At 39.4% G+C, this 12,634-nt stretch overlaps 1 protein-coding gene across 3 annotated transcripts in view; it reads right to left on the bottom strand.

The window, feature by feature from the left end:
* LMLN (leishmanolysin like peptidase) overlaps window positions 1-12,634 on the bottom strand; it is a 78,666-nt gene that overhangs the window by 33,090 nt on the left and 32,942 nt on the right. For all 3 annotated transcript variants that reach the window (XM_045812584.2, XM_045812583.2, XM_045812585.2), the window contains one exon: window positions 11,132-11,208. In XM_045812584.2, coding sequence (XP_045668540.1) covers window positions 11,132-11,208 — 77 coding nt within the window. The remainder of the gene's footprint in view (window positions 1-11,131; window positions 11,209-12,634) is intronic.

The following is a 12,634-nucleotide window of genomic DNA, read 5'->3' as shown; positions in this document are numbered from 1 at the left end:
GTGTATGGTGTGAGAGATTGGTCAAGTTTCATTCTCTTGCATGTAGCTGTCCAATTTTCCCAGCACCATTTATTGAAGAGACTGTCTTTTTCCCACCGGATGTTTTTTCCTGCTTTATCAAATATTAGTTGCCCAAAGAGCCGAGGGTCCATTTCTGGGCTCTCTATTCTGTTCCATTGGTCTGTGTGTCTGTTTTTGTGCCAGTACCATGCTGTCTTTGTGATCACAGCTTTGTAGTACAGCTCGAAATCCGGCATTGTGATGCCCCCAGCTTTGTTTTTCCTTTTCAACAGTTCCTTGGAGATTCGGGGCCTTTTCTGTTTCCATACAAATTTAAGGACTGTTTGTTCCAGTTCTTTGAAAAATGTCCTTGGTATTTTGATCGGGATAGCATTGAAAGTGTAGATTGCTCTGGGTAGCATGGACATTTTAACTATGTTAATTCTTCCGATCCATGAGCATGGAATATCTTTCCATCTTTTTATGTCTTCCTCAATGTCTTTTAAGAGTGATTTATAGTTTCTAGAATATAGGTCCTTTACGTCTCTGGTTAAGTTAATTCCAAGGTAACGTATGGTTTTTGGTGCTATTGTAAATGGGATGGATTCCCTAATTTCTCTTTCTTCGGTCTCGTTATTCGTGTATAGAAATGCAACTGATTTCTGAGCATTTATTTTGTATCCTGCCACGTTACTGAATTGCTCTATAACTTCTAATAGTTTGGGAGTGGCTTCTTTTGGGTTTTCCATATAGAGTATCATGTCGTCTGCAAAGAGAGACATTTTGACTTCTTCTTTGCCAATTTGAATACCTTTGATCCCTTTTTGTCGTCTGATTGCTGTTGCAAGGACTTCTAGTACTATGTTGAATAATAGTGGCGAGAGTGGGCATCCTTGTCGAGTTCCTGATCTTAAGGGAAAGGCTTCCAGCTTTTCCCCATTGAGAATAATATTTGCAGTAGGCTTTTCATAGATGGCGTTTATGAGATTGAGAAATGTACCTTCTATTCCTACACTCTGAAGGGTTTTAATCAGGAAAGGATGCTGTATTTTGTCAAATGCTTTTTCGGCATCGATTGAGAGGATCATATGGTTCCTGAGTCTTTTCTTGTTGATATGATGTATCACGCTGATTGATTTGCGAATATTGAACCACGCTTGCATCCCAGGTATGAATCCCACTTGATCGTGATGGATAATCCTTTTAATGTACTGTTGGATTCTATTAGCAAGTATCTTGTTGAGGATTTTGGCGTCCATATTCATTAGGGAAATCGGTCTGTAATTCTCCTTTTTGATGGGGTCTTTGCCTGGTTTGGGGATCAAGGTAATATTGGCCTCATAGAATGAGTTTGGTAGCTTTCCTTCTGTTTCTATTTTTTGAAATAGCTTTAGGAGAATAGGTATTATTTCTTCTTTGAATGTTTGGTAGAATTCCCCAGGAAAACCATCCGGGCCTGGAGTTTTGTTATTTGGAAGGTTGTTTATCACTGATTCAATTTCTTCATAATTAATTGGCCTGTTTAAGGAATCAATTTCTTCCGGTTTCAATCTTGGTAGTTTATAGGTTTCCAGGAAGGATTCCATCTCTTCCAGATTGCTTAGTTCTTCTTTGTTCTTAATAACAAGATTAGCTTACAAAAATTATAAAATTACAAAAAATAATTTCTTACCTTTTAAAAAATATTTTATTTATGTATTTCTTTATTTACTGGAGAGCGAGGAAGCAAGCAAGCAAGTGCGCATGTGCGCGCCAGGAGCAGAGAGGGAGGGAAAGAAGGGGGGAAGAATCTTAAGCAGACTTGGTGTGAGCCCGAAGTGGGGGTCGATCTCACACCCCTGAGATCATGACCTGAGGTGAAACCAAGAGTCGATGCTTAACTGACTGAGCCACCGAGGTGCCCCAGTTTCTAACCTTTATGTATTATATCTTGTTCCTTTAGCATTACCAAATCAGTAAATAAAAACAGAGGCTCAAAGGCCCAGGGAATGACAAGAATTATTCCCTACATTCCAGCCACCTTCCCACAAAATCAAACACAAATAGAAATATGTGATCCAGCATCTTCAAAACCTTCTCCTTTTTTAACTTTAATTTTTCAAAGATTTTATTTATTAATTTGAGAGAGAGCAGGAGCAGGGTGAGAGGGAGAGGCAGAACCTCCCTGAGCAGAGAGCGTGAGGCAGGGCTTGATCCCAGGACCCTGGGATCATGACCTGAGCCAAAGGTGAACATTTAACTGACTGAGCCAGTCAGGTGCACCACCCCCCCAGGCCAAAAAAACCTTCTCCTTTTTTTTTTTTTTAAAGGACAGAACTCTCGGAGACAGAAACTGAAGACATGAATCTCAGCTCTCCAATAACCAAAATGCCAGCAACCTCTGCAGCTATAATGTGACTTATGTTAATCAGCTAAGGTAGTATCACAGCAGGTCAAGTTGTCCAGATAGTACCAGATGCCTCATTGCACATTAGCAGTCATTTTAGTAGTGCCTAAGTTAGGCAGTCCTTCTCCCTACGGATAAAATGTAAAGTAATAAGATTCCCTTGAGAATTATCATATCTAGTACAGACTGAGTATAGAGCATAGTATCAGCACCATGTCACTCAATCACCAGGTAGGCACTCCAGCTACATTTCTTGAAATCTTTCTGATACCTTCTTTGCAGCTCTTCCTATACTATGAGTCAACAGTTATTAAGCACTTCTTTTTTTTTTTTTTAAGATTTTATTTATTTATTTGACAGAGAGAGAGACAGCCAGTGAGAGAGGGAACACAAGCAGGGAGAGTGGGAGAGGAACGAGCGGGCTTCCAGCGGAGGAGCCTGATGTGGGGCTCGATCCCAGAACGCCGGGATCACGCCCTGAGCCGAAGGCAGACGCTTAATGACTGAGCCACCCAGGCGCCTCGTTATTAAGCACTTCTTATATGGTAGGCACTTTTTAAAAAAAATTTTTTTTTAAGATTTTATTTATTTATTTGACAGAGAGACAGCCAGTGAGAGAGGGAACACAAGCAGGAGGAGTGGGAAAGAAAGAAGGCTCCCAGCAGAAGAGCCTGACGTGGGGCTCGATCCCAGAACTCCAGGATCATGCCCTGAGCCGAAGGCAGACGCTCAACGACTGAGCCACCCAGGCGCCCCGGTAGGCACTTTTTTTAATGGTAAGGCCACACCAGTGAATAAATAGACACAGGTCCTTCCTTCATGAAGATTATAATCTAGCGGGGAAGACAGATGTTTAAAAAAATTACAACTGGGATGAGTGCTATAGAGGTTACATATAAGGTGCTAATAGCAGCACATTAATAGGAAAATCTAAATTAGTCTGGGGAATTAGGAAAGATTTGTTCGAGGAGGCAACTTTAAGCTAAACCCAAAGGACGAGCACAAGTTAGCTGAGGGAGCAGGGGAAGCATTGGAAACAGAGTTTCTCAGTCGCATTAGAAAGTTGTGAAATCAATTTACTGTATCTTAACATTCATTTCTCTTTCTTTTAAATCAATAGAATAGAAAAAAAGGATTGCATTGCTGGTAGTAAGGTAAATATATTTCTAAGAACTTTGGCTCAGTTTCGTATACAATAGCTAATACCTGAGTTGGCACCTACATCTGCCAAACACTTTGCTAAGGACTTTACATGTATTAACTCATTAGAGCCCTCACAAAACTCTATGAGGTAGGTATCACATTTTATCCTTATTTTATGGAAGAGAGAACTGAGGAAAAGATACAGCAAGTAAATAGCAAAGATGGGCTTTGAATCTAGGATTCTGGCTTCAATGTCAGTGTGCTTTATAAAAAACTGAAACAATTTATATCCTAAAAAATTCACCCTTATAATGTGTATAATTCAATGTTTTTGTATATTCACAGAGTTGTACAAGCATTACCACTATAGGCATATCTCATTTTCTTACATTCCACTTTATTACACTTTGCAGATACTGCCTTTTTTGTTACAAATTGAAGGTTTGTGGCAACCTTGTGTCAAACAAATCTATTGGCACCATTTTTCCAACAGCATTTGCTATCTTCCTGTCTGTGTCATATGTTGGTAATTTTCACAATATTTTCAACTTTTTCATGATTATTATATTTGTAATGGTGATCTGTGATCAGTGATCTTTCATGTTACTATTGTAATTGTTTTGGGGCACCAGGAACCATACCCATACAACAATAAATATGTGTATTCTGACTGTTCCACTGACTGTTCCTGTCTCTCTCCCTTTCCTCAGGCCTTCCTATTCCCTGAGATACAACAATATTGAAATTAGGCCAATTAATACCCTCCAGTGGGGGCGGCTGGGTGGCTCAGTTGGTTAAGTGTCTGACTCTTGATTTTGGCTCAGGTCATGATCTCAGGGTTCTGGGATTAAGCTCTGTGTCAGATTCCGGACTCAGCGCAGAGTCTGCTTCTCCCTCTGCCTCTTCTCCTCCCTCCACTCGTGCTCTTCTCTCTCAAATAAGTAAATAAATCTTGAAAAAAAAAATACCCCATGGTGGACTTTAAGTGTTCAAGTGAAAGGAAGAGTCACAAGTCTCTCACTAAATCAAAAGCTAGAAATGATTTAGCTTAATGAGGAAGGCAGGTCAAAAGCTGAGATAGACCAAAAGCCAGGCCTCTTACACCAGTTAGCCAAGTTGTGAATGCAAAGGAAAAGTTCTTGAAGGAAATGAAAAGTGATATTACAGTGAATACATGAATAATAAAGAAAGTGAAACAGCCTTACTGCTGATAATGAAGAAAGTTTGAGTGGCCTGGTTAGAAGATCAAATTAACCACAACATTCTCTTAAGCCAAAGCCTAATCCAGAGCAAGGCCCTAACTCTATTTTATGAAGGCCAATAGAAGTGAGGAAGCTGCAGAAGAAAAGCTGGAAGCTAGCAGAGGTTGTTTCATGAGGTTTAAGGAAAGATGTCTCCATAACATAAAAGTGTAAGGGAGAGTAGCAGGCACTGTTGTATTAGCTACACCAAGTTATCCAGAAGATCTAGCTCAGACAAATAGTGAAGTGGCTACACTAAACAACAGATCTTCAATGTAGATGAAGCTTCTGTTGGAAGATGCCACTTAGGACTTTCACACCTGGAGAGTAGTCAATACCTAGCTTCAAATATTCCAGAGGAAGGCTGTCTCTCTTGTTAGGGGCTAATGCAGCTGGTGACTTGAAGTTGAAGCCAGTGCTCACTGACCATTCTGAAAATCCTAGGGCTCTTAAGAATTACACCAAATCTACTCTGCCTTTGTTCTGTAAATCGAACAACAAAGCCTGGATGACAGCATTATCTGTTTGCAGTATGGTTTACTGAATATTTTAAGCCCACTGTTGAGACTTGCTGCACAGAAAGAAATAAAAAAAAGATTCCTGGGGTGCCTGGCTGGCTCAGTTGGTAGAGCACATGACTCTTAATCTCAGGGTTATGAGTTCAAGTCCCATGCTGGGCATGGAGCCTACATTAAAAAAAAAAAAAAGATTCCTTTCAAAATAGTACTGCTCACTGTCAATGCACCTGGTCACCTGAGAACCTGAGAGCTCTGATGGAGGTGGACAACAAGGTGAATGTTTTCATTCTGCAGCCCACAGATCAAGAAGTAATTGACTTTCAAGTCTTATTACTTAGGAAATACATCTCATAGGCTACAGCTGCCATATATAGCAATTCCTCAGATGGATCTTGGCAAAGTAAGTTGAAAACTTTTGGAAAGGATTCAACATTCTATGTGTCATTAAGAACATCTGTGATTCATGGGAAGAAGTCAGAATAGCAACATCAGCAGTTTGGAAGAAGTTGATTCCAACCCTCATGGATGACTTTGAGGGTCCATGACTCCAGGGGAGGAAGTAAGTGCAGATGTGGGGGAAACAGCAAGAGAACTAGAATTAGAAGTGGAGCCTGAAGATGTGAGTGAATTGCTGCCATCTCATGATAAAACTTGAATGGATGAGGAGGTGCTTCTTATGGATGAAGACAGAAAGTACTTTACTGAGATGGAAACTACTCCTGGTGCAGATGCAGTGAAGACTGTTAAAATGACAACAAAGGATTTAGAATATTACCTAAACCTATAGTTGATGAAACAGCGGCAGGGTTTGAGAGGATTGCTTCCAATTCTGAAAGAAATTCTACTGTGGGTAAAAATGCTACAAACAGGATCGCATGCTACAGAGAAGTCATTCATTAAAGGAAGGGTTAAACAGTGTGACATACTTCATTGTCTTCTTTTAAGAAATTGTCACAACCACCCTAACCTTTACCACCCACCACCCTCAACAGCCAGCAACAATCAACATCAAGGCAAGACCCTCCAACAGGAAAAAGGTTATGACTTGCAGATTAAGAGTCTCTTATGGTTTGTCTCCCTCTCTGATTTCATCTTGTTTTATTTTTTCCTCTCTTCCCCTATGATCCTCTGTTTTGTTTCTTAAATTCCATGTATGAGTGAGATCATACAATAATTGTCTTTCTTGGGTTGACTTCTTTCCCTTAGCATAATACCCTCTAGTTCCATCCACATTGCTGCAAATGGCAAGATTTCATTTTTTGATGGCTGAGTAGTATTCCATTGTATATATACACCACATGTTCTTTATCCATCCATTCAATGATGGACATCTGGGCTCTTTCCATAGTTTGGCTATCGTGGACAAAGCTGTTATAAATATTGTGGTGCAGGTGCCCCTTTGGGTCACTACATTTGTATCTTTGGGATAAATACCCAGTAGTTCAATTGCTGGGTCGTAGGGTAGCTCTATTTTCAATTTTTTGAGGAACCTCCATACTGTTTTCCAGAGTGGCTGCACCAGCTCGCATTCTCATCAACAGTGTAAGAGGGTTCCCCTTTCTCCACATCCTTACCAACATCTGTTGTTTCCTAACTTGTTCATTTTAGCCATTCTGACCGGTGTGAGGTGGTATCTCACTGTGGTTTTGATTTGAATTTCCCTGATGCCAAGTAATATTGAGCATTTTTTCATGTGTCTGTTGGCCATTTGGATGTCTTCTATGGAGAAATGTCTGTTCATGTCTTCTGCCCATTTCTTGATTGGATTATTTGTTCTTTGCAAGCCATTCATATTTGAGTAGGATGCTCTTTTAGCCTCCATGTATTTGAGTTCTTTCCATATTTTCTCTTGTGATTGAGTTCAAGTTTCAAAGCAATGTGGTCTCAAAATATGCAAGGAATGATCCCAATCTTTTGGTACCACCTGAGACCTGATTTGTGACCCAGGATGCGATCTCTTCTGGAGAATGTTTCATGCGCACTTGAGAACAATGTGTATTCTGTTGCTTTAGAGTGGAATGCTCTGTATATATCTGTGAGGTCCATCTGATCCGGTGTATCATTCAAAGCCCTTGTTTCCTTGTTGACCTTTTGCTTAGATGATCTGTCCATTGCAGTAAGTGGGGTGTTAAAATCGCCTACTATTACTGTATTAGTATCAATGTGTTTAATTTTGTTATTAGTTGGTTTATATAATTGGCTGCTCCCATGTTAGGGGCATAAATATTTATAATTGTTAGATTTTATTGGACAGACCCTTCAATTATGACAATAATGTCCTTCCTCATCTCTTACTACAATCTTTGAATTTATTTATTTAAAGATTTTATTTACTTATTTGACAGAGAGAGAGTGTGAGCACAGGCAGAGGGAGAGGGGAGAGTAGCAGGCAGAGGAGAAGGAGAAGCAGGATCAATATCAGCAGTCAATCTCAGGACCTCAGGACCATGTTCTGAGCCGAAGGCAGATGCTTAACTGACTGAGCCACCCGGGTGCCCTCCAGTCTTTGGTTTGAAATCTAATTTGTCTGATATAAGGATTGCTACGCCAGCTTTCTTTTGATGTCCATTAGCATGATAAATGGTTTTCCACTCCCCTCGCTTTCAATCTGGAGGTGTCTCTGGGTCTAAAATGAACCTCTTGCAGACAGCATATTGATGGGTCTTGCTTTTTTTATCCAATCTGATATCCTGTGTCTTTTGATTGGGGTATTTAGCCCGTTTACACTCAGAGTAACTATTTATTTATTTATTTTAAAGATTTTATTTATTTATTTGACAGAGAGAGAGACAGCCAGTGAGAGAGGGAACACAAGCAGGGGGAGTGGGAGAGAAAGAAGCTGGCTCCCAGCGGAGGAGTCTGATGTGGCTCGATCCCAGAATGCCAGGATCACGCCCTGAGCCAAAGGCAGACGCTTAACGACTGAGCCACCCAGGCGCCCCATCAGAGTAACTATTTAAAGATATGAATTTAGTGTCATTGTATTACCTATAAAGTTACTGTTTCTGTATATTGTCTCTGTTCCTTTCTGGTCTATGTTACTTTTGGGTTCTCTCTTCGCTTAAAGGATCCGCTTTAATATTTTTTGCAGGGCTGGTTTGGTGATCACAAATTCTTTCAATTTCTGTTTGTCCTGGAAGCTTTTTATCTCTCCTATTTTGAATGACAGCCTTGCCAGATAAAGTATCTTTCGCTGCATATTTTTCTCATTTAGCACCCTGAATATATCATGCCAGTCCTTTCTGGCCTACTAGGTCTCTGTGGCTAGGTCTGCTGCCAGTCTAACGTTTCTACCCTTGTAGGTTATGGACCTCTTATCCTGAGCTGCTTTCAGGATAGCCCCTTTTCTCTGAGATTTGCAAGTGTCACTATTATAGCTTGAGGTGTTGACCTATTTTTATTGATTTTGAGGGGCATTCTCTGTGCCTCCTGGACTTTAATGCCTGTTTCCTTCCCCAGATTAGGGAAGTTCTCAGCTATAATTTGCTCCAATATACACCTTCTGTCCCTCCCCATTCCTCTTCTTCTGGAATCCCAATTTTTCTAATATTGTTTTGCTTTACAGTATCACTTCTCTCTCACCTCCCCCCCCTCCGTGATCCAGTAGTTGTTTATCTCTCTTTTTTTCAGCCTCTTTATTCACCATTATTTTGTCTTCTATATCACTAATTCTCTCTTCTGCCTCATTTATCCTAGCAGTTAGAGTCTCCATTTTTTATTGCATCTCATTAGTAGCCTTTTTGATTTTGACTTGATTAGATTTTAGTTTTTTTTTCTCCAGAAAGGGATTCTCTAGTGTCTGCTATGCTTTTTTCAAGCCCAGCTAGTATCTTTATAATTGTTATTCTGAACTCTAGTTTTGATATCTTACTTATGTCCATACTTATTAGGTCCCTGGCAGTCAGTAATGCCTCTTGTTCACTTTTCTTGAGGTGAGTTTTTCCATCTTGTCATTCTTACAGAAAGTGGTCACTTTTCTATTTGTAGAACTGCAGCAATTCTTTTCTTAGATCTCCAGTTGAGTTCACAGGTGTTCAGAATGATTTGATAGCTATCTAGCTGAACTCCTAGAACAAAAATCAGGTCTCCTATTCCTGGACTCTTTGATTCTAAGGGTTTTATAGTTTTAGGTCTTATATTTAGGTCTCTGATCCATTTTGAGGTAATCTTTGTACATCATATGTAGTAGGAATTTATTCTTTTGCATGTGGATATCCAGTTGTCCCAGCACCATTTGTTGAAAAAAATATTCTTTCATCATTGAATGGTCTTAATACCCATATCAATGTCTTTGCTCTTAACCATTATATATGTATGTGTGTACTTTGGTCATGATATGTACCTTTCTTACTGTGTGAGATGCTGTATGAAAAAAAAACTTCTAAAGAACATTTGTGAAAAGCCTTTGGGCAACAGAAAGGACCATTTAAAATGCACTGAGACAGATAAGAAAAAAACTACTATAGTAATCCAGCCAAAAATAATGGCTGCTTTGATAAAGGCAGTGGTAACCAAAGGGTAGACAGAATTCAGGGATATCAAAGAGCTAAAAGTCATGGAAGACTTTTGATTGACTGGATGTAAGAGGTGGGAAGAGGGAGTTGTCAAGGGTGATTCCCAGGTTTCTGGATGGATAAATAATAATGTTTTTTACTGGGAGAAGCAACTTAGTTAACCTACAGTTAAGTCTTGTGGATTTATGAAAGTTAATTTCCATGCAGTTATTTAGAAACATCTGGCCATGTTACTGTTGTGTTGCCCCAGAAAATGGAAAAATACTATAAAAATCACCAGTGCCATGATTTCACTAGCAACTCACACATTCCACAGTGCTTCTGTAACCTACTGGTGTCTTAAAGAAACGAGCATTGTTTATAAAAGGGCTATAAATAGATTGTTAAACAGAGCAGCAGGACCACTTTTGCTGGCCATCACTTGCCCAAGAATAAGTGGGAAGAGTTATACCATTACTAAAAGAAATCCAGTGTTTTCTTCTTTCTTTTCAAAAATACGAATTTCCCAACTTGGTCCACTAAAAGCTATGAGAAGCAATGATAACCTAGTAGCAATGAACACAGTGCCTAGGTTGTGGTTTTTGTTTTGTTTTGTTTTGTTTTGTTTATAGGTAGGCGCCATGCCCAGCATGGAGCCCAACACGGGGCTTGAACTCATGACTCTGAGATCAAGATCTGAGCTGAGATCAAGAGTCAACCACTTAATCAACTGAGCCACCCAGACACCCATAGGTTGTGGTTCCAAAAGCTATTCTCCACTAAATGGAACCAGTGATCCTTGGAAGACTGGCTGACGCCCAGATCTAGGATAGGGTGTATGCCCATCAACCTGGTACATCCTGCTATACCAAAAAAAGGAAGGAAGGAAGCTATCAAAAACTAGTGAGTCTTGTCAAAAAGACTCAGGTGCCCACAAAGAAAAAGACTCCCATTGGAGTCATCTAAAAACAGTATTCTACTGCTTTACCAGAAAGTTCTACTGCTTTAAAAACCAAGAATCTACACATCATCAATTTCATTTACAAGTTTAAAAACTTGTTTAGATTAGTCTTTCCTTTATATTAGCACGGCCTCTACTCATTAGAAAATAAATCTTACAATGCCTGGAATTTTGATCTATACATTACTATACCTCAGGGCCTCAAAGATTTATTGAATGAATGAATGGATTTGGTACAGGTAAAGATAGACAACTGCACAAAATTCCAATATTTTACTTCAGTATAAAATGTATTTTCTTAAGCTAATAATCATTTCATCTTAATATTAAACTTAATATTCTTCTCATTTTAACAAACAATGCATATAATATTCTCACAGCTGTCTTACCCAGTGTCTTCCATTAATGCCAGAGTGATTCGAGAGAAGACTCGGTTCTGGGTGTGAGAACCAGTCATTGCTTCATTCTGAAAATCAACAGATTTTAAATTAGAAGACAGAAACTTCCAACAATTTCCATGATTATTTTGATGTATATATAAAATGTCTCAAGTGTGAGAGGCTGACTTATTCACTTTAAGTAGTGAAATACATAAGCCTTTTTTTTTTTTTTTTTTTAAGATTTTATTTGAGAGAGAGAGCACAAGCAGGGGGGGGGCAGTAGGCAGAGGGAAAAGCACGCTCCCAGTGGAGCAGGGAGCCAGATGCAGAACTCAATCCCAGGACCCCGGGATCATGACCTGAGCTGAAGGCAGACGCTTAACTGACTGAGCCACTCAGGCATCCCATAAGCCTTCTTTAGAATGACAACAATGAAGCTTAAAGAAAGATCTGCTTTCTGCCTTAAACATCTATATTGTGTACAATTTCCTAAAATGGCAGACAACCAGCATTTAGAACTCTGATGAAAATGAAGATAAGTATATGGAAAAATATGTAAAACTATTATGCTACATAGACAAAGTAAAATGAGTGGTTGAGACAGATGCCCATAAAATATTGGAAGAGATGGTTATTTGCCGAATTAAAAAAAAAAATTCTCTTATAACCCTCAATCTTATGATCACAAAAATATACATTAATATGTAAAACAAGTATCACAGAATCATAGAATCAAAGGAGTTACATGAAGGACCTAAAATGTCATTGAGGTCTATTATCTACTCAGTCTTTTAATTCATATCCTAAAATTCCTACAACAGCTCTGATTAATCTTCAAATCCTTATGCTGAATGCTGGATGGTCACCTCAAGTACTTTAATATCATTTAAAAAAGTAGTTTAAGGGGGCACCTGGGTGGCTCAGTCGGTTAAGTGTCTGCCTGTGGTTAGGGTGTCTGCCTGTGGCTCATGATCCTGGGGTCCTGGGATCGAGCCCCACATCGGGCTCCCAGCTCAGTGGGGGGCCTGTGTCTTCCTCTCCCCACCCCCCACTTGAGCGCTCTCTCTCAAATAAATAAATAAAATCTTTTTAAAAAAAAGTAGTTCAAGAACACAAAGCTGATTTCAGAGAAAGGGAGCTGTTAATGGTATTAATACTCTCAAGTATCTACTGCAGAGTAAATAAATTTTCATGTGTGACTAATCTACGGTTTTCTAATGGGAATCACTTGGGAAAACTGCTTAAGGAAAATTTAAAAACTGAAATTCCCACGGCAGAAACAAATATAATGTGTCTTTCGTTAAGTTTCCATCACTATTGCTTTGTGGACACCTGGATAAGAATAGTCAGCACAAGCATTAATTTCACTCTTTTGTAAGCCACAGTTTAAAACTTCCCCATGTGCACTGACTCTTATGGGGATGTCCCCAACAGAGATCTGGAAGTTATGTCTATGGAACTGTTAAAAAAAAACATATATTAGTTACTATTTGGGACATCTAAGCTGGGCTG

Source organism: Ursus americanus, chromosome 4 (genome assembly GCF_024610735.1).
Source record: "Ursus americanus isolate L20-20 chromosome 4, mUrsAme1.1.p, whole genome shotgun sequence".
NCBI classification, from domain to species: Eukaryota; Metazoa; Chordata; class Mammalia; order Carnivora; family Ursidae; genus Ursus; species Ursus americanus.
The sequence above is the reverse complement of the archived record's forward strand: the minus strand, read 5'-3'. Positions and strand labels throughout refer to the sequence as shown.